Raw genomic sequence first — 22,745 nt, 5'->3', positions numbered from 1 at the left:
TAAAACAGCTTGTAGTATCAAGCAATCAGTAAAAAGTGACCCTTGTCAATGAGTCACTGAAACAGCAACCACTCACTGAGGCAAGCCGGCAGGCTCTCCTCAGTAGTAATATGTCAGCATACCGCCAGCTAAATAGTGTGAAAAACACATCGTCCATCGTGACAAGAAACAGTTCGTCCAAGACAAGTTCAAGGAGATGGAAAATACCGCCTGGAAAGAAGACATTGAGGCACTATATAGAAATCTCCATGGGCTTACTTCTATGGAGGTCATCTCAGTTGGCCCCATAGATGCTCCCAATGGATCCTCGTTGCCAGATGAGTCAGCCGAGCTCGAGAGATAAAAGGATCACTTCTTCACACTTTTTGACTCCGACATTGTCCTATTTCCTGACTCAGATCTGATAAGAGCTGTATTGCTTGCGCCTACAATTCCACTTGGTAGTAATAAAAAAGACCCTTTTTCCCTCGACGAGACAAATAGATCTGTAAAGAGATTAAAAAAAAACACCTGGTTGCCGTTGAATAGCTGCTGAGTTTCTGAAATGTGGGCGAACCTGCCTTGTTGATGTGGCTGTACCTACCTTGTTGAGCAGGCTCGCCTCAGTAGTAGCATGTCAGCATACCACCAGCTAAATAGTGTGAGAAACAAATTCGTCCATCTCGACAAGAAACAATTCGTCCAAGACAAGACCAAGGAGCTGCAAAATACCACTTGACAAGGCGACATTAAAGCACTATATAGACATCTCCATGAATTAAAAAAAAAAAGTAAGTAAGACGGCACTAGACCCTTAAGGTCCAAACCGGCGGTGCTGAATTCCATTTTACGGCCTTTCAGCCAGGAAGTGCAATGGGGAGCTGGGGGCTTACCATCCTGTGCTTTCACACACCCTTCCTGCTGACCTTCCCCAGGTTTCTCAAGGTACCCATTTAGGGCTGGGTCGACTCTGGCTGAGCTTACAGAGTCACGTCACTGACCCCCGTCACAAACTAAATACCTGGTCACAACTGGGATTGAACTCGTGTCGCTTGGACACAGAATTCCAACGCCAGCGCGTCAACCACTCAGCCAGGACGGCGGCCATGAACTTACTTCTAAGGAGGTCATCTCAGTTCGCCCCATAGATGCTCCCGATGGATCCTCGTTGCCAGATGAGTCAGCTGAGCTCGAGAGATAAAAGGATCACTTCTTCACACTTTTTGACTCCGACACTGTCCTATGTCCCGACTCAGATCTGATAAGAGCTGTATTGCTTGCGCCTACAATTCCACTTGGTAGTAGTAAAAAAGAGCCTTTTTCCCTCGACGAGATAAATAGATTTGTAAAGAGATTAAAAAAAAAAAAACGCCTGGTTGCCGTGGAATAGCTGCTGAGTTTCTGAAATGTGGGCGAACCTGCCTTGTTGATGTGGCTGTGGCTCAAAACATTGTTCTGCATATTGAGGCATACGAAGAGTATTAAGAAGGATTGGCGGACTGGAGTAATTCTACCACTATGGAAACAGGAGGGATCTAGGAACTAATACTCTAACTAAAAAAGTATAACATTGCTCTCGGTTCCTGCTAAATTGTTTGCCATTACTCTCCGCGGCAGGTGCTCTAATATACTTCGAAGAAACTGAAGAATATCACAAACAGGTTTCAGGCCTGATTACTCCACTAGCGATTAGATAATCACTTTGCAGCAAGTGATAGAAAATACACAAGGATTTCCTATAAAGGCGTAACTAGTCTTCGTCGACTTCAAAGCCACTTTTTACTATAAAGATGGGAAGTCGCTGTGGATCACACTAAGAACAACAGATTTGCCCCAGAAGTAATGCTTTCTCTTTGAGAGACTGTATGAACAAAGGTTAGGCTGTTACAACTTAACGGGAAACGTACCAAGTCTTTTTGCATTCGTACTGGAATTTGTGAGGGATATGCCACGGCTTCTGAACTATTTAATTGCGTCATTGACTACGTGATAATGAGGACCACTACCCGACTGAGCTATGGCTTGAAGTTCGGAGACAGACTTTTAATCGACGTCAACTTCGCTGATGATCTGGCACTCATGACAAACACCCTCAAAGAGCTTCGAGCAGCGTTGAAAGTTATGAGAGAAGAGGCTAGCAAGGTTGGGCTGAACATTAGCTAGAGCAAAACAAAAACTAAGTTAATCGATCCACAACTGTCTCAACAAACATCTCTTACAGTCAAAGAATGCCAAAATTGAGTAGCAGTCGGGAAGGATATTACGTACCTTAGCTCCATTCTGTCAAGGATAAAACAATCAAGATCGAAGTCACCGCAAGAATTGCTAAGGCAACTTCCGTCTTAGAGAGACTTAATAACGTTAGGCGCAACCCTCTTGTCAGCCGTCATACAAAGATACGGATATTTAATGTATATGTTGGATCAGTCCTACTTTACGGAACAGAAACTTGCCCAGCAGCCATAAAGACTTTAAGGATGCTGGATATAAGTCAAAGCAAAGGACTTTGTTGGTACAACTTTATCGGTGACACCAACCTCCTGTCCTGTACGATACAAGTTCCATTCTCCCTGCAAGTTGCACAACGTAAACTGAGATGGCACAGACACCTCCTCCGAATGTCAGAAGAAACCCCTTATCGCATCGTATATTATTTTAGCTCTCTGGTCGCTGGATGGAAACGACCACACGGTCACTCCAGCAAGATAGACAAAGCAAGATGGTCAGACAGTCTACATTATGTTCTTAGTAAGACTAACATAAGACCTGATGATGCACCCGTAGCAACTCAAGACTGAGTTTACTGGAATAAAATAGCGTCGTCTGCTCTCTCGACTCAGGCGCAAAGTCAGCAGGAGAATTAAGTCAAAAATAGTGGTCAATGCAAACAGAAACTCAAAGCCAAATTTTCATGCTGGAAAATTTGAAGATACGGAACACCTCGCGGAGATTATTCCAGGTGGATTAGGGTCACTATTAGCCAAAATTTTAGGGGGGAGGGGCAAAAGATTTTACCGACTGGCTGATCATTTTTACCGACTATTTTGTCAAAAATTAGCATAATGTCCGTTTTAAATACAATACGTAAAGTTTCTGCATGAAACAATAAAAAGGCTGCATTTACCAACCGAGATTCAGATTTTGGTATATATCATGTCACTACTTTAATGCTATTTTTTTTTTTTTAACCAAATGAAAAATTGCGGCACCGTCTGTAAAATCACGGCAGAAGGCAGTTAAACTGCTACATTTACCGACCAAGTTCGGAATTCCAGTAGATGGCAAGTCAATATTTTCGTAGCCCTTTTTGAACTGAACAAAGAGTTTTAGCAGAGTCGGAAAAATATAAAAAAAGAATTTTAAAGGTATTATTAAAACGCACAATTAAATCAATTTCTTTTTTTACCGAGTGACCAAAGACATTGGTGAGGGGGCGTTCCCCTCCCACTCCCATATGTGACAGATCTGAAGTGGGTTGGAAAGTATTTTCATGGTTCGTTAACACATTGCAAAAATCTATGAGAAAATCTGTCTGTATCTTTTCAAACAATGGATTAGAAAACGCTACGTTTTAATGCAAAGTTTTCAAATAAATGCATCAGCGTGACCTAATTTTTCAAGATGAGGACAAGCTCAAAAGAAAAATATGGGCTAATTGATTAGAAACTGATTGTAATTAGCAGCAGTATCTATAGCTATCATCAAAACATCAAGAAGGATATAATGTTCTTACCCTCCTCTGAAAATTGTTGAGCAATAGAGAGCCAAATGATACCATTTTTCTTGGTTTTCTCATAGCCTGGAAGAGCAATATCATACAATCTGGAGTACTCTTGAACCAATGTTATAAAATCATGAAGTTTTTGCATAGTCATGATTTTATTTATTTAAAAACTTTGCCAAGAATCAGTTCGGATTTGGCTAAACCGTTGCGGAAAACTAAAGAGGGATTGCTAAACCTGGACAGATTTTTTACACTATCAGTATGAAGAGCATGTTGATACCAGTGCAAACGACGCAAAACATTGCGAGTGGCAAATTTTTTGAAAATAACACTTTTTATACGAAAGTGACACTATTGTGCCCCTCAGAGTGGCACCATAAACACCCGTGGAGTGACAACGCTGCATAAAAGGCTGGAGCACTTCAAGCTATAAATCTGCAGAAGAAGAAGACATATCTGATTTCCTCTCTCAACTGGCTGAGGCTGCCTACCCGAAATGCTGACTTATGTTTTATTTTTCAGCTCATTTTGTTTTCTTTCTATACCAGGTCAAGATCTGAAAATAAAGCCAAAAAGTCAGACTATCACTCTTCCACCATGCCAAGCTTGCAAAAATCTTGTAGGATCTTTTACAAGGGTGAGTAGGTTAGGCTAATGCAATTTAATTGGCCTGGTAAAGCCCTTAATGAATAGTTTTTGCCACATTTGAAAGTAGTCAAGTTAATTGAATGAAAATTCCAAGAGTAGGCCTATTGGTATGCTATAAACCTAGAAAAGGTGTGGAAAAAATTGTAAAGCTGCCAGTAGCAGAATTCCAAAAGATGCCAACACTTTATCAGCACAACTTGTGTTTTGACTGCTATTCTTTGAGCAAAAAGCATTTTTATATGTATAAATTGTATGTTTAGACCAAATCTGCCAATAAATTTGAAAACTGTCTAGTAGTAGGCTATTGCTATTTTGCTACCCCACTTTTTGTATAGAGACCTAGAATTGGGGTTATTGAAAATAATACATGTTAAGGAAACTAATACATGTTTAGGAAACACATATCAAGAAAGTAAATAATTCTGAAAGGAAACATGATAATTATATTCATTGAAACATTTATTAAGCTACATTATGATTTCAGAATTTTAGCTTCTCTTCTTTTAGTCTTTCTTTTAGTCACTGTTTTAGCTTCTTTCTTTTAGTCTTTTATGTGCTCCTATTCTCCATCTAGGACCATCAGGAGAGGAGGGGTGGTGTATTCACAGAAAATCCACCTTGATATTTGGATCCTGCTCCTCTTCACTTTTGTCACAAAGGTTAAGATGTTTTTTTATGCCTTTCTTTTGGCTTCTTCCACAATACTTTTTCTCTTTCAATTTTGACTCCTTCCTTTCTTTTTTCTGCCTCCTTTCAGTTTTTGCAGCATGAATAGGTTGATATCCAAGCTGGAGAAGTCTTCTTGGATACACCAGGATTATATTTTGCTGTGTTTCATCTTTCACCATTGCAGATGCAAGTACCTTTGACTGAACAGGTTTTCTGCCTCCCTTCCAATTTACAGCTTCTGTTTTTGGTAGTGTGCTGTATCTTCTGGTTAAACAAGCAAGGATCTGGACAAATTTTGAAACTGGCAAAGCAGGTCACCCATGACTCTATTTCAGCCTCTGGCAAATCATCCTCATATGCAATTGACTGTTCCTCTGATGTAGGAGGAGGTGCTCTACTTGTAGTCTGCTGGGAGAAAATCACTGTTGCCAGACATCAGTGTCAAAAGGGAATATACCAGGCTTTGAAAACACATTGACAATGTTTGCAGGAGTGAATGCTTTTGGGAAGGATTGTCCAAGCTACTGACTTATTTCATACTCAGTAACTGCTCAACCAGGATAAGATCTCAGCCACATCTCAATTGCTAACACTAAGAGGTTGCAGTTTCTAAGATGTATGCAGTGGAAAGGTAAGTAAATGTATTCCTACTCCTTTAGCATACAACACAGCATAACTTGTGTGGCTCTTGTGGTTGGCCATCAGAAGTAAAACAAGCTGAATATGGGATGGATGTACATGAGAAATGAAATGCTTCAAGCACTGCATGAACAAGTCCTTTGTCATCCAGGCATTACCAGGCTTATCATTTGCAACAGCAGCAGTTCTGGGAGGAGTTCCATCAAGAAGCCTGAGAACAAAACAAGCCTGCAGGTTAAATTTTAAACTCCAGTTTATTATCCAATTGTTCCTGGAAAGTTTCTTTCTAATTCTCACCCTAGAGTGTATCAGCATCATAATTTCCTGGGAGGTATTTACCCTTCTGAAATTTCAGCTTTATATTAACACTAGACACTATCAGATAGTGATCTTTATTTTTAACATTAATAACAGCACTGCTATGCACTTTAGTATCTTGTATTGATCCTGCCAGTCTTCAGTCTATGATAACATAATCAATAAGGTTTGATTCTATTTAGTATTCCATTAGTAAGCAAATAGAAAAGATGAAACAATCATAAATAGAATTTGATTCTTTTTTTGCTACAGTACCATTAAAATGAAAATTTGTATTTGCTCTCATAGCCTTAATCTAGGGTTACAGAGAAGTTTTGAGGTTTTAACTTGTAGGAAAATTCTATGACTGAAAATTACCAAGCTGTAGTGTAGCCAGGTCAATTTTAGGCTTTTTCTCCTTTTTTGATCTGCCTGTGCCTCCAGAGGTGTCCAGGACATCAAGAAGAAGCCATCATTCTTCCTGCAGGTTTGCAGCTGACAGTATATCCTCTCATTGAGGCTGAATTTGAGTATTCTGGCTTCACAGATTATTGTGTTTTGGTTGCAGTGATGTGTTCCCCCAAAAGTAGGCCCTTATGGTCCTGGGTGTGGGTCACAAGCCCACAGCCCAACCCTCTTCATTTAATGCACTGGGGTCCATCATGCTCCCCTGACATCTACAAGGCAAGGCTCCTTACATGGTTGAGTATAGTGGAAATGGTCACATTAAAAAAAGTTACACACTGGGAGACAAAAAAAATGATGAAAACTGTTGCATTTAAAGCAGTTTTCCAATGGCAGACAATCAAAACAGGGTGAAAACTGACATGATAAAAGTAATTTACAAAGAACACCATCAGTAATGTTAAAACATGCAATCAAACATGATGAAAACTGTCATACTAAAAGTAGTTTTACAAACAAAAATGTGACTCAAAGAAATTGACTAATTGTTTAGTACCACCAGAGTGGTAAAAGTACCACCATAGTGGTTTAGTACCACCAGTTTGATCTGGTAATACAGTAATGTGAGAAACCATGTCAATTGTTGCAGTGTATGCTGTTGACTAGGATTTCATTTGTTCTTAATTTAATGGCAATTTTTTAGGGAATGGAAAGGACTTCAAGAGGAAAATTTGAAGGTGGAAATACAGATTGGGAGGAAACAAGACTTGGTAGTTATGCAACAAGTGAAGTGAGATTTGTAGAAATTCAGGAAAAACTGTGCAAAGATGTCATTCAAGGAGAAGACCAGGTTTTCTTTCTTTTATCTGCAATTTAAAGGCTGTTATATCCATTTTGTTTTTATATTTATTTTATTTTGGACAAGTGAACTCCACCTGCTAGCTTGTAAAGAAAGTATACTTCAGTGCATAACCTTGTCTTTTAATGGCCAGCTATTCTGTAAAATAGGCTAGAATAACAACAAAAGATTATCTATACTGATGATCTCATATCTTAACTATGAGTGGGGCTGCTTTTTTTGGTTTACTGAACAGGGGTAAGGAAATGCCCTGTCAATTTTTATTTGGATAGCATAAATCATATACACTCACATTGTGTTAGGCATATCCTCATGATCATTGAAATAGAGCAAACAAGTTTCACATTCAGTATCAGAATTGCCTCTTCTTGTGGTTTATCACTAGTTTTTAGTAGTTTTTTTTTCTCTGTTCAGGATTTCCCTTCAATTTTTCTTTATGCTTTCACCATTTCCTTTTGCTGTCTATTTTCTTTAGGTTCATACATCACAGAAAATATATTTTGAGATCACTCCAAGGTAAAAAGTCTAAATTATTCATTGTGAATCTTTCAGCACGCTAAATAGGGCACTAAATTTTACTGACTATTGGTCTAATGTAATTTTTTTTTCCCGGAAGTTTCTTCTTGGGCTACTGTTAACACTATCTGAGAGTAATGAGATTGTATAGGATAGTGTTTAAGTCTGTATGTTATGAAATTTGCTGTTTATTTTGGAACAGAAACTTGCTCTCATTGAACAGTTTATCATTTCTTTCATGGGATTTGTTAACATGTATTCTTTTTTTTCCAACACGCTAATGCGTGGATCAGGAAAGGTGTCTCTTATAATCCTTGGAGAGCAGAAAAGAGGTCATACTCTGTCCTGAAACTTCTTTATTTTTTTTATTTTTTTGTGCTATGGCAATTTCTCAAACTTAGACCATGAGAACCAGGCATAAGTAAGTATGATTATGCAAAAAAGTTTTCCAAATAAAATAAAAGTTTTTAAGAAAAAATTAAAACAAGTTTAATTCGAGGTTCATCCCCCTCCAAAAAAAAAAAAATCGAAAATCGTGTAAATATAAAAGTTTAGTTATTCGGGTTAGAAGTAAACTTGTACTAAAGAAATTATAATAAATCAAAACGAGCATTGACAAATTAGCTAATTAGGACAAATTACGTAAATTAGAATGGGAACTTGGCTATTAGTTTGCAACTTTAAGGGAATCATTAACCTCTAAACATTTGCTTAGTTGTTATATTGCTAATGAAAGGGAAGAGGGCGAAGTCCCACAGAGGTCAAGTAACATAGAATAACCCAAATTAAAACTGGCTCTTTTCCATGTTAACAAGACATGATTACCAGAGATTGACTGAATATCTTGGAAGAAATATATATTTTACCTATTTGAGTAGTATCATTTTAATCAAATTCATCCTTCCTTTCAACAATGTGTTAATTCTTATATGTAAAAAAAAACTAGTTATCTCAGACATGAAGAGCAACATTGAAAGTTTTTAATGACTATTAAAACAACAATGTAGTAGCTCCAGGACCAGAATTATGGAATTTATAATATTTTTATCTCCATTTTGGCTCTTATTCACAATAAAAGGTGTATCAGTGCAGTGAGCATTATTTTATATATAAGTCCAGAGCTTGTTAGAAAAAACAATAATAATAAGCTGCTGAATAATCACAATAAAGCAAAAAGACACACATATTAACATAATATCCTATAGTAAACCAAACTCCTTGTCATAAAATGAAGATTGTACCAATCTTGTCTTAAATGATTCAGCACAAGATCCTCAATGGTTAAAGGAAGTTAGTTCTGATTCTTATATATTTAAGTGTATTATTCTTATAAAATATACTTAGTTGAACCTTTGTCATAAAGAGTGGGAACAGTAAAAGGGAGGCTTGACTTAACTTAGACTTAATGCTCCTGCCGAAATGCTTCCGGCGTCGAGAGTGATGCTACACGGTGCCTCCATTTGGACTGGTCTCTTGCAAGGAGAAAAAAGGGAGGGGGCATAGGGTAATTTCCATTTGTTGTAAGTTTTAATATTGCTCGTAAGTTTCATTAAAAGAAACTAGTGGTTTCTATCTGCATCATGAACCCCCCCCCCCCATTCTAAAGATGGGATATATCCCCATGCCTTCCGCCTTTGTAGGTAAGTATTTGAGTTCAGTCTTTTATTCTACACCAAAAATGTTTTTGTAATAAGAAAAAGATATTTTTTCCTCTTAGCATTTGTATTGCGGGCTTAATCTAAATATAGGGGGTTATTGGGATAAATCTCTATTTGCATTGATCAGCAAGACCTGGCATGTGAGGTTGAAAAAAATTTTAACTTGAAAATGGACTTTTTAAAACCTAAGTTATCACGTCCGCCACACAAAAGATCCACTTCTCCTTCTCCTACATCTTTATAGTGCGTTTGTAACAATTTAAAAGGTAAAAAAAAAGGTAAATGATACGGCACTAGACCCTTAAAGCTCGAACTGATGGTACTGATCTCCGTCTCAAGGCCCTTCTGCCAGGAATTGCAATGCGGGGATGAATTAAAGTCTAATATAGGGAAACCAAAACTTTGACACTCAAAGTATTGAATGTGCATGCTGTTATTCAACATAGCCTGTATTTACTATTTTAAGAGGTCATGGATTTGCAAACAAAAAATCTCAATTCTAGAACTTGGTTCTGTCAGCAAACTTTGTCATAGTCAAAGGAATTCAAATTTCGGACATGTGTATCTGATAAGCTTGATGTCTCTGCTTTTCAGGGGCTGCTTACAAAAGAGCGAAATTAGACAATGATTGACGCACGGTAGCTGGTATAATCATGTAAAAATTTTAGTTTGCTCTGTTCCTTGGGGTATATAAGGATCATGGATGGAAATATGTCTGATCGATTATACAATAAATATGTAATACTAATTCCCACAAAGGCTATTATTCTTCACATTCGCAGGAACACCAACCTTTGGAGAGGTGCTACGCGTATTCTGCCCCCGAAGAACACCCCCAGCTGAAAATTCCCACTCATATAAAGTCGATTAGCCAAAAAGAAAGTGTTATAAAATAAATAAGATGGAATAACGGAATATTCTACCAATATTTCAGAATTTTGGCAAAATATATGGTGCAGAATATTCAATAGCATTTGTTTTTACATTTTAATTTTTTTTTCGTGTTTTGGGGGCTGCGTTATATTAGAAGTCTAAGAAAAAGAATAGTAAGATGTGTCTTTTTTTTTCAGGGGTGATAATATTGAACCAATAGTCCTAGAAGATCGAGAGAGGGGTTATTCAAATATAAACTAAAAGTTCTGGTGCACTTTTTGGGTGACTAAAAAGATTGGCGATGAACTGGCCCTCCTCCCATGGCCCTTCCCCTCCCCCAAGTCATCCTTTAAAAGTTTTCGGGATAAACATTTTGTTCAGCATAGTCAAAAGGTCTAATAGTCATGCCTCTGGGGATGACATGATCCTTCTACAGCTTCTGGGTAAAGGGCTGCAAGTTATAAATTTGCTCATTGTTTGCGTAAAACATTTATTATTGGAAAGTATACAGAAGTTTTCTGGGACGACATTTCTATATGGGCGTATTTGTTATGGGGAGGGAGTTTCCTGGGGTGAACTTTCGAGGTGTAATTTTACACAGGATAATTTGACCAAATTTTCTGGGGAAATTTTCAGCGAGGATGAAATGACCTGGGGGAGATTTTACGCGGGAGCGACGTTCCATTCAGGAACTTTTTGTAGGGGTGTTTTTGTGGTGGGGGAGGTGGATCTCCCAATATTATTTGAAAAATGATCAGAAATTAGATTTACAAAAAAGTTGTTTCAACTGAAAGTAAGAACCAATAATAAAACTTAAAACAGACAGAAACAATTCTGTAAATGAACAGGGACTGTAACCTCTTCAAAACCTTGCTTTCTACGATAAAGTTTGAATTTTTCTCTCGATTCTTTAAGAACGACTCCTTAAACAATAGGGCTGTTGAGTTAGAAAAAGAGGCTTTTTTTAAAGTACTCCCTCCCTCATTTCCTTTATTTTGTATCCCATTTTTGAAAAATGGGGGGGGCATCAATTCAAAAAGGCAGGTGATTTTGAGGGAAATTACGCGATCGAGTTCAGCACAAAAGACATCTATCCCAGAGGTTTCAAGCCCTTATTCACAAAAATGCCACAAGTATGACCTGAAAGCCCTCAAGTGAGAACTGTGCAGTAATAAATACATTTGAATTTATCAAAAAACAATGTATTGAGCATTCTAATTCGAGAACCATGGTGGCACATTCATTCAGAAATTGATATCTATTTCCTCTTGATTCCCTGGAATACTTTTGGTCTTGCCCTTACGAATAGTGCTGATGGCTAATACCACCCCTTCCATTGCGACTACCTTTTTCTAGGGCAAAAGATTGTACTGGTATACCTACCGGCACAGAAATGGAAGATTGGATTAGGTATTTTAGGTTTTGCCGGGAAAGTTTTCGGGGGAGGGGGAGTAGCAAGTGCTACCAGCAGCATTGTTTTCATGGTGTTTAAAAATTAATGTTTATCATTTCTATATATATCCAGTGGTTAATGTCTTTTTTTCCTGGGGGGGGGGGGGGCTTTGTCCCCCTATGGGTATCCTCGGGAAACATCCGAACAAAATTGGTACAAAAAAAATCATCTTTAAAACCGTATGAATGGTACCCCCATAAATAATTATTGATTTTACAACACTTGCTTTCCTAGTATATATATATATATATATATATATATATATATATATATATATATATATATATATATATATATATATATATATATATATATATATATATATATATATATATATATATATATATATATATATATATATATATATATATATATATATATATATATATATATATATATATATATATATATATATATATATTCCGTTCGTAAATTCAATGTATATTCAATGACCCTCTTGATAGCCTGAATAGACATACTGCTTTTTTATATAGTTCAACATCCTCTCCCCCTAACATTCATTGAAATATAATCTCAAGACTGACTTTTAGCCTTTTTAGACCACCCAGCGCTCGACGTTCTCTCCTTTCATAATAGTAATCTCTTCGTTTAGTTAGATAATGGGCAAATTAGGTAATTTACAGCTATTGCCCCCTGAGGCAATTGGGGGTCTTTTCATCCATGGAGCTATTGGACTCTTTGACATTTCCAAATAAAATGGCTAGCAAAAAATTTATTTTGGATGTCCTTGTGGGGATGGTTGGAGACTGAAACGGGGCACGGGAAGGGGCTGGTTGCCATATAATCATCGTTAACTCACAGGAGGCACTAGGACTTTGAATTCGCAATCGAATGAGTCAACTTAGAAGTTAATACGGGCATCCCCTTCCATTTGAAGTGACTAAATATTCCTTTGTTGTACCCTAAATGTTGTCTTTAATTTCATCAAAGCTTCAATAATAAAGGCCTTAATTATAATATAATAATTACACTAATTATTTCTTTCAATTTCTAGTGTCATTTGTTAGCTGACGAGAATGAAGATCATTTAGAAGAATGGTGGAAGAATCAGAGAGACGAGCCAGATCTGCATAAGTTTTTCTGTATTGAAAGATTAAAGGCCTGTTGTCCTGTAAATCACTATGGACCTGAATGTAAGCCCTGTCTTGGTGGGGTAAATAACCCTTGTTTTGGGAATGGTGATTGTAAGGTATGGCATTAGCTGTTGGCGTTGTATGAAGCATTGGATATGTCTTAAAAATAGCTTTTAAAAAAAAGTAAATGCTGGAAATTTACTGTAATTTACTCCGAGGTTGATTGTTCTTTTTTTTAAGTCTGATTTAAAAAAAGACTTCTGTTTTTACAATAGCGGGTGGTGGTTTTGCGAAAATTTATTACATTACTCGGAAGTTTTCTATCATTGGATGTTTTTTTTGGGGGTGGGGGGTGGGGGGAGGGGGTTGAAAAAGTCGAATTAAAAGAAAAACTAAGAGTATCGAAATACAATTATTATTATTTTTTAAATCGTTTTTTGAAAAGAGACCATCAAATTTTATCCTAATTTTTCAATTGTGGAAGATTTACGAATCGAGAATTCTTCTTAGCTGCAGAACGTAGTTCCTGTGTTTTAAGTTGCTTAATTATTTTTGTTCCCTAATTAATTTGATACTTGGCAATTTAAGTTCTTAGCCAATTTAATTACGTGGTAATTTTACTTACTATATTTTATCAAGATTGTACACATGTATTGTAAACCGAATTTAAATTAAGTTTAAACTAGTTGAAATAAGTTTAATTTCACAATTTATGTAATTTGGTAATTTTAATTACTTAGCTAATATAATTACTTGTTTGTTTTATTTACTTGGTTTATTTGGTAATTGGTAATTTTTCTGAGTCATTATATTTCATCAATGATATAGGCATGTTCTTCTATTTTAAACTAAATATAGATTCAGCTTTTATTAAGTGTAATTTGATTAAATTAAGCTAAATCACATTACCAAGGTAATTTGGTAATTAGTAATTTTAGCTACATAGCTAGTTTACTTACTTAATTGTTTTAATTTCATAGTTACATCGGTAATTGGTATTCTTATTTTCTTAGTTTTTATGTTCTGTCAGGAATGTACTCGTGAACTCGTACCGTAAACCAACTTTTAATTAGTTTAATTTAAGTTAGTTACATCATTCAGTCGATTTGAGGAATAGTAATTTTCATACATAGTATAATTAGCTTTGCAATCAATGTGCCGTTAACTACTTTCCGTCTTACCAAGATGAAAGGCTGGTCCTTTGTACCCCCTGTCACTTAGTTTAATTGTTCGTTTTAATTATTTAGTTTATTCGGTAATTGGTAATTTTACTTACTTAATTATTATGTTTTGTCAAGAATGTACACATGTAATGATATTGTAAACCAAATTTAAATTGAGTTTAATTGAGTTAAAATAAGTTTAATTCCATTACTTAGGCAATTTGGTAACTATTTAATTTTTGTTAGATAGCTAATTAGATCATTTACCTGTTTTAATTCCATAGTTTTTCAAATAATTGTTAACTTTAGCTACTTAGAGGCTATGCCTTATCAATTGACTGTACACACCTATTGCAAACCAAAATTGTAAAGATTAATATCATTCACTACTTGTGGAAGGCCAACTTTTGTCATTTGAAAATCAGCACATCCAAAATTCCGGTTTAAGAATAGAATATATTTATCCTACTACAATAGCTGGAACTAACATGAGCATGTCATGACACCAAAAAAAGAAAAAAAAAGCAAAGATCAAAAATAAATAACAGCACATAAATAGTAAAGCCGCATGTTCTGTTTCAAGGTCAACAAACCTAAATGAGTCAGAAATAAAATCAATATGTGTCAAGAGTCAACTTTCATGGTTAAAATAATGACCGCTTATACAGCACATATCCAAATATTAGAAATAGAAATGGTAAGTACATTCGAAAACACTCACAGGCAAATATCTGAAGTAAACTGCATCAAACTGCATATTTATTCTACTACAATAGCTGGAACTAACATGAGCATGTCATGACACCAAAAAAAGAAAAAAAAAAGATCAAAAATAAATAACAGCACATAAATAGTAAAGCCGCATGTTCTGTTTCAAGGTCAACAAACCTAAATGAGTCAGAAATAAAATCAATATGTGTCAAGAGTCAACTTTCATGGTTAAAATAATGACCGCTTATACAGCACATATCCAAATATTAGAAATAGAAATGGTAAGCACATTCGAAAACACTCACAGGCAAATATCTGAAGTAAACTGCATCAAACTGCATATTTATTCTACTACAATAGCTGGAACTAACATGAGCATGTCATGACACCAAAAAAAGAAAAAAAAACAAAGATCAAAAATAAATAACAGCACATAAATAGTAAAGCCGCATGTTCTGTTTCAAGGTCAACAAACCTAAATGAGTCAGAAATAAAATCAATATGTGTCAAGAGTCAACTTTCATGGTTAAAATAATGACCGCTTATACAGCACATATCCAAATATTAAAAATAGAAATGGTAAGTACATTCGAAAACACAGGCAAATATCTGAAGTAAACTGCACCAAACATTAAATAGTTGTCAAGGTAATATTATTAAAAATACCGAGCAAAATAAGGGACAAATGTTTTATGTGATTGCTGAAGATTTTGTCTGCACTTGTTTCTCTGTAACGTAGACCAATGTTTTCATTTGAGTCTTGCGCTGCCAAGTTTTATGTGATTGCTGAAGATTTTGTCTGCATTTGTTGCAACGTAGACAAATGTTTTCATGAGTATTGCGCTGCCATGTTTTATGTGATTGCTGAAGATAATGTATGCACTTCAACGTAGATAAATGTTTTCATTTGAGTATTGCGCTGCCATGTTTTATGTGATTGCTGAAGATTCTGTATGCACTTGTTGCTCTGCAACGTAGACAAATGTTTTCATTTAAGTATTGCGCTGCCATGTTTAACGTATGACAGACTACCGAAGATTGATTCTGCTTTTCTGGCCGTCAATCTGAGGTTAAGCAAAAAGCAAGTCGTCCCCTAATTGATCAGGTCGAAAGATTCGAAGAAAGTCAGAACCTCATGGGAAGGAGTAAAGAGTGAATTGTTGAATAGAGTGGGTGGAGTAGGTATGTTTGCAGGTCTTAGTACTGTAGTGATCTGTTAGTAGTAGTATTAGCTCAATGGACTTTAAACTGATTCTGTCCTAAGAATGTATTCCGAAACCTTTCTATTCAAAACGATGTCAAATCAGTTGAATGAGCTGTCCATCATTTTGCTGGCCTCAGAGGACTAAACGTTTTTTGAGTGTGTTACAGTGGTAGATTAATTACCGATGAAGTTACTGCTAATGTTGGGACCATTTAATAGTTAGTTTCCGTGTAGCTAAATCTTTTGAATTTTATTTTACTGCTACTAATATGAACTCACCACAGCAACAAGAAGCCGTTGACGCCAACGTAGGTGCAGACGCGCTTATCCCGCTAATACACTCTGTATTTTTTTGTATCCCTCCCATGAGATTCTTGCTTCTTTTAAATCTTTTCTTGGGGTCATTTCTCACGCAACTCAATTGGATTGTCGAAAGGAAGTGATCTAACCCTCTTTTTCTTGTTCTTTTTTTCTCGCTTTTAATTCGATAATGGTATGCGTCGGTTGTATTATACTGTTCTATTATTCTATTTATACAGCTACTAGTAACAACTCACCCCAGTAATAAGAAGTTTCTGAAGCCAACGCAACTGCAGACGCGCTTACCCCGCTCTTACACTCTTTATTTTTTTATTCCTCCCATGAGATTCTTGCTTCTTTTAGATCTTTTCTTAGGATTATTTCTCACGCTACTCAATTGGAATGGTCAAAAAGGACGTGATCTAACCATCTTTTTTGCTTTGGATACGGGGTATATACCTGTCTTTTTTATGTAGCACTACAGCTCAGGTTTTTCTAGCCCCTCTTTTTTGTAATTTCTTTAAGTTATTATTTTCATTTATAAAAAAAGTAAGTAACCAGTCTTTCGTTATGGTGCTAGAAAGCGGGATCGAACCATATTTTTCGAAGATGTTTTTTGTCTGATACAGTCGTTCAAACGAATAGCTAAAATTTTTTATTTTATTTTTTATTTTTTATTTACGAATAGCTAAATCTTTAGACAGCTTTTGATATACTACTGCACTTCTGAGTCCAATCTTGTCAGATCTAAGCAGTACTGTCATGTATGGGTCAAGCATATCACAAACAAAAAGTTAATGAATTTTTTAGTTTAGGCGTGTGAATATATAGAAATGATCAGTTAATCTATGTCTAAGCTGACTGCAAGAATGTCCCTCGACACATATTAAAAGGGCTTTGACCTAATTAAAAGTGTGCTAAAGTTTGCAACAACTGGATGGGTGCCAAATCACAAGCTGTCGTTGGACTCCAATTTTGGATGGAATTAATTGCAAAAAAAGAATTTTTAATTAAATATTGTTTAATTTTTCAGGGAAATGGAACACGTAAGGGAAACGGAAAATGTATCTGTCATAAAGGTTACACAGGAGAGCTTTGCAATCAATGTGCCGTTAACTATTTTCCGTCGTACCAAGATGAAAGGCTGGTCCTTTGTACCCCCTGTCACAAATCTTGTTCTGGGGGTTGTTCGAAAGCAGGACCTGAAGGTAAATAAAAAGCTACTAGTTATAACTCATTTTGAAGATATTAACCATTTTGAACTATGTCTACATCCTATATTAGAAAGAAATTTGAGCCGAAAACAGAAAATGTAACATTTACTAGTTCGGTTCTTTCTTTTTTATTTTGGTTTTAAGCTATTTCTTTTTATAATACCGGGTGAATAAAGCAGAAGAAGCGGTTACAATTTTGGCTTCTTTTTCTTATATATATATATATATATATATATATATATATATATATATATATATATATATATATATATAGCCTATAGTAAAGGCCATACGGCTCCAGTTTTTATTATTTGTTTATTTATTATTATATGGAAAGGTTTGTCGTTCAAAATTCAGAGGGGATTCATTCGATTGGAAATCGGAAGTTCTAGTTCATTTTCAAGAATCTCAAGAGAGCTCAGAGGGCGACTAGCCCTCATCCCTCACGCCCTTTTTCCCCCAAATACATCCGATAAAAGTTTTGGGATTGCCATTTTGTTAGAAATAATTCGAAGATAATATAAAAAAAAAAACACCAAGGTCGACACAAACCCCCAAGGACCGAGGTCAGGCTTTGTGAGCTATGCCCTGGGGACATATGTGGTTCTTATAAAGGGTTTGCTCGTATAAACTTCTGAGAGGGCTCATTTGATTGAAAATTGAAAGTTCCAGTTCAGTTTTTGAGAGTCAAAAGAGATCAGAGGGCAAGTAGTCCCCACGCCCTTTTTCCCCCAATCCTATCCGATAAAAATTTTGAGGTAGCCATTTTGTTAAAAATAGTTTCAAACACCAGATAATAAAAATTCCGGAGTTGACAAAACCTCCCAGAGCCAAGGGGCAGGCGTGGCAAGTTACGTCCTGGGGGCATAATGTGGCTCTTTTAGAAGGGATGCTCGTATAAACTTAAGAAAGGGCACGTGTGACTAGAAATTGAAAGTTCTTGTTCCCTTTTTAAGAGATCGGAGGGCAAGCACCCACACCCCACGCCCTTTTCCCCCAATTACATTCAATAAAAATTTTGAGATAGCCATTTTGTTAAAAATAGTTTCAAAGTTCATACAAAAAAAAATCTGGGGTCGACACATCCCCCCCCCCCCAGGGCCAGGCGTTGTAAGCTTTGCCCTGGGGGAATATATGGTTCAGGGGATACTCGTATAGACTTTAGAGAGGGTTCATTTGATTAGAAATTGAAAGTTCTAGCTTACTTTTTTATGAGTCAAAATGGATAGGAGTTTATCTACCCCCCTCACTCTTTTTCCCTAAACCCATCTGATAAAAAATTTGAGATACCTATTTAAAAAAAATTAGTTCAAACATCAGATAGTAAAAACTCCGGGGTCAAAACAACCCCTCAGGGCCCGGGGGCAGGCGTTGTAAATTATGCCCTGGGGGCATATGTGGTTCTGATAGAAGGGATGCTCGAATAAACATTAAAGACGGCTCATTTAATTGGAAATTGACAGTTCTAGTTCACTTTTAAAGAGTTAAATGAGACCGAAAGGCAACTAGCCCCCCCCCCCTCCCGCCCTCTTTTCCCCAAACCCATCCGATAAAAATTTTGAGATAGCCATTTTGTTAAAAATAGTTCAAAAATCAAATAATAAAGACCCTGGAGTCGACACAAATCCCCAGAGCCCGGGGGCAAGTATTGTAAGTTACGCCCCGAGGGCATATTAGGTTTATGTAAGGGGATGTCGTATAAACTTCAGAGGTGGCTCATTTGGTTGGAAATTGCAAGTTCTAGTTATCTTTTTTATGAGTCAAAAGGGATCACAAACATCAAAACAAGAAGAACAATAGTGAATTCTTTTCGCAAGACAGTGGAAATCTAATTTGAATGAATATGTCGGCCCATGTCCAAGGGCCGTTCTCACCAAAACATAAATGTATAGAAGAAGAAAAACTTACAACAACATACGACCAATAAATCTAAAATGAAAATTTTTTAAAAACAGTCCCAGCATCCTTATTTCGGCGAAGTTCAACCAGGACTGATAAATAAAGTGAGATGAAACAAGGCAATTCATTGAAATGAAAGAAGAATAATTAAAAACACGTTGTTAGCGCTAATCTAGCTTTTTTGGCAGCTAACCTCAAAGTTCTATTTCTGACTGTTTCTGTGTTAATATTTACTGTTTGTTTTTTTTTGTTTTGTTTTTTTATTTTTTTTGTAAGATCGTTTTGTAATTAAATTTGTGTATAGAGCATTTACTGAATATTTCCCCAAGTCCCTATTTAAGGAAATATTGTTATTTCTTTAAAAAAATCCTTATAGGACTGTTCGGAGTTCTAGCTCCATTTTTAAATTCAAGAGTAATCAGAAGATAGGCAGCCTCCCATGCTTTTTTTAAAAGGCTTTTGATCAAAATTTTGAGTTGGCCATTTTGTTCAAAATCGTTCAAATGTAATATAGCTATGGTTCCAGGTTTGAACCCCCCCCCCCCTCAGCACTGGGGAAAGGGCTGCAAGTTATACTAGCAGCCCATCGTTAACATATAAAGCTTCTATAGAAGGCGTAGTCGTATAAAATTCGGAGGTAGTTTAATCGATAGGAAATCGAAATTTATTGTGCCCTTTTTAAGAAACGAAAATAATCAAAAAATAAAAGCCTCCCATCTCCCATCTTGTACATTTCCCACCAAATGTATTTTTAAAAATTTTGAAATAGCCATTTTGTTCAAAATAGTCCTAAATTAAAATTTCTATAACTTAGGGGTTGAGAAATCCTCTATAGACCCTAGGGAAAGGATTATAACTTATGTAAGTTGCCCGTTATTAAAATATAAGTTTTTTTCGTGGAACGGGTGGACGTATTAACTTTGGAGGCTCATTTGGCTCATTTAATAAGGAATTGAAACTTTTAGTTCTTTTTTTAAGAGTCAAAAGTGATCAATGGGCAATTAGCCCGCGCCCCACTTTCCCAAATGGCATCCGTTAAAAAATTTGAGATAGCTATTTTATTCAAGATAGTTCCGAGGCCAAATAAATATGCTTCCGGGTTTGAACCCCCCCCCCCAAAGTCTCAGAGAAATGGCTCTGAGTTACAGAACTTGCTTATTGTTACTTTGATACTTTGTTTACTTCGATAACTTATTTACTTGGGTACTTTCATTACTTTGGTACTTTTGTACTAGTTTTGATACTTCGATGAAAGTTTGATGTTGAAAAAAAAAATGATTTTGAAATAAGGCATTTTCTAAAAACTTGAAACTTTTTGCTGTAAAAAACGAACAAAAATTAATTTGCAAAAACTTTCCGAAAAAGAAGTTTTTCAAAGAGAAGCAAAGGCGGTATTAAACTTAAGATCAGTAGATACAAATACCTGCTAAAATTCAAACTAGAAACGACAAGAAATTACTATTAAAGAATAAATGAAACCCAAAACTAACAGAAATTAAATAAATAATTATAGCAAACAAACATACAACAAGTGCTAATGTAAATGGATAAATTACAAGAAATTACTATTAAAGAATAAAAGAAACCCAAAACGAATAGAAATTAAATAAACAATCATAGCGAACAAACATACAATAGGTGCTAGTATAAATGAATAAATAAATCTTAAAACGATTGAAATTTGGGTCGAGTATTCAAATCAAGCTTGAAACAGACAAAAATCACTACAAACAGAAGTTTGGGTTTTGACTCCTTCTTTCACTGTTACCTAAAACCTGCTGCGTCATTGGCGTTTTACTGAAAAATATATGCGTCTTAACAGTCTTGAAAGTACAAATAATATCAAACGGAATATTTGATATATAATTATATTAATTGTTGAAAGATCATCAGTTCAAGATTTTATTTTTGGTAATTTTTATCTTCATTTTCAATGCTATGATAACTGGAAAAGAAAATATTTGTCATATAATTCGTTTACAGTAAAGTTTCAATGACAGAGTAGGCTTTAGACTTTTACAGTTAAGAAAGGGGGCAATATCCAAACTCTTGTCTGTGGGAAACTGTATTGTATTGAACAGTCTTGGAAAGAACTAATAAAATTAAACTGAATATTTGATATATAATGATATTAATTGCTGAAAGCTCATCACTTCAAAATTAGTTCTATTATAATTTTTATGTTTATTTTCAATGTTGTAATAAGTGCAAAAGAAAATATTTGTAATATAATTCGTTTTCAGTAAAGCGCCAATGGCGCAGTAGGTTTTGGTCTTTTAAAGCGAGAGAAGGAAGCAAAAGCCAAACTCCTGTTAGTTGTGATTTTTGTTCGTTTCAAGCTTGATTTGCATATTCAGTTTAAGGTTTACTCGTTTTAAAATGGATTTACTCATTTATATTTGTACCTATTGTATTTTTGTTTGCTATGATTGTTTATTTAATTTCTGTTCGTTTTGGGTTTCATTTATTCTTTAATAGTAATTTCTTTTAATTTATTCATTTATTTTAGTACTTGTTGTATGTTTTTTTTGCCATGATTGTAATAATTTCTGTTCTTTCTGAGTTTCATTTATTCTTTAATAGTAATTTCTTGTCGTTTCTAGTTTGAATTTTAACAGGTATTTGTATCTGCTGATCTTAAGTTTAGCATGGCCTTTACTTTTCTTTGAAAAATTTCTTTTTCCGAAAGTTCTTTTTTATTAATGCATAAAAGTCATATTAGATTTGTTCCAGGCTGTGAATCATGTACCGAAGGATGGATTCGAAATGAAGGACGATGCTATGATATTGATGAGTGTTTAAATGCCATAGACAAGTGTGACAAAAATTCTACCTTCTGTGTCAATACAGAGGGTAATTACACGTGTGCAGGTAAGAAAAATTCGGGGTCTGTGATTTAAATAATATTTACATAATTGGGCCGACTTTTTTTCCTTTTTTTTAGATTTTAGCATCGAAGTGCTTCATTGACTCTTAACTTAATAGTAATAATAACAGTCGAAAATACTAATACATAAAACAATAACATAATACCGAGATAATAGTAATAAAATATGATTATAAAATTTCTATAGAATTTAAAATAAAGATAATAAATATGTAACACGACAATAATAATAAATAGTTGAAAATAATCCGTTGATCTTGAATTAAAATCAGATAGTTGTGGGACTCAAGTCATGGCTAATTGTAGAAAAAGCCAAGAGATAGTTCGATTGAGTGAGAGGCAAATCTGGCATTAACCCCGCTTATTAGGATTGTATAAAAATGATATTAGTTCATTTGTTATTAGATATAATTATCTATTATCCATCTTTATCGGTTTTCTTTGATCAAGATTTGTTTATCTTTGCCGATTTCTTTTATTATTCATTCCTTTTTACGAAATATGTAAGTTTGCTTGTGGCTGCTTGCATTAGCCATTTTGAGAAACAATATAT

The 22,745-nt window shown here is 35.3% G+C and overlaps 2 protein-coding genes across 21 annotated transcripts in view; one reads left to right on the top strand and one right to left on the bottom strand.

The window, feature by feature from the left end:
- LOC136041182 (calcium-activated potassium channel slowpoke-like) overlaps nt 1–3,869 on the bottom strand; it is a 280,833-nt gene extending 276,964 nt beyond the window's left edge. For all 18 annotated transcript variants that reach the window (XM_065725713.1, XM_065725714.1, XM_065725712.1 and 15 more), the window contains exon 1: nt 3,713–3,869. In XM_065725713.1, the coding sequence (XP_065581785.1) occupies nt 3,713–3,854 (142 nt within the window). In that variant the 5' untranslated portion in view covers nt 3,855–3,869. The remainder of the gene's footprint in view (nt 1–3,712) is intronic.
- A 147-nt stretch (nt 3,870–4,016) lies between these two features.
- LOC136041186 (cysteine-rich with EGF-like domain protein 2) overlaps nt 4,017–22,745 on the top strand; it is a 35,171-nt gene continuing 16,442 nt past the window's right edge. The window contains exons 1-5 of one of the 3 annotated variants that reach the window (XM_065725743.1): nt 4,017–4,340; nt 7,065–7,211; nt 12,736–12,930; nt 17,226–17,400; nt 22,039–22,176. In XM_065725743.1, coding sequence (XP_065581815.1) covers nt 4,200–4,340; nt 7,065–7,211; nt 12,736–12,930; nt 17,226–17,400; nt 22,039–22,176 — 796 coding nt within the window. In that variant the 5' untranslated portion in view covers nt 4,017–4,199. The remainder of the gene's footprint in view (nt 4,341–7,064; nt 7,212–12,735; nt 12,931–17,225; nt 17,401–22,038; nt 22,177–22,745) is intronic. The other 2 variants (XM_065725745.1, XM_065725744.1) reach the window with 2 other exon arrangements.

The sequence above is a fragment of the Artemia franciscana genome, unplaced genomic scaffold (genome assembly GCF_032884065.1).
Source record: "Artemia franciscana unplaced genomic scaffold, ASM3288406v1 PGA_scaffold_1179, whole genome shotgun sequence".
Taxonomy (NCBI): Eukaryota; Metazoa; Arthropoda; class Branchiopoda; order Anostraca; family Artemiidae; genus Artemia; species Artemia franciscana.
Note: the sequence above shows the minus strand (reverse complement) of the source record. Positions and strands in the feature narration are given on the sequence as shown.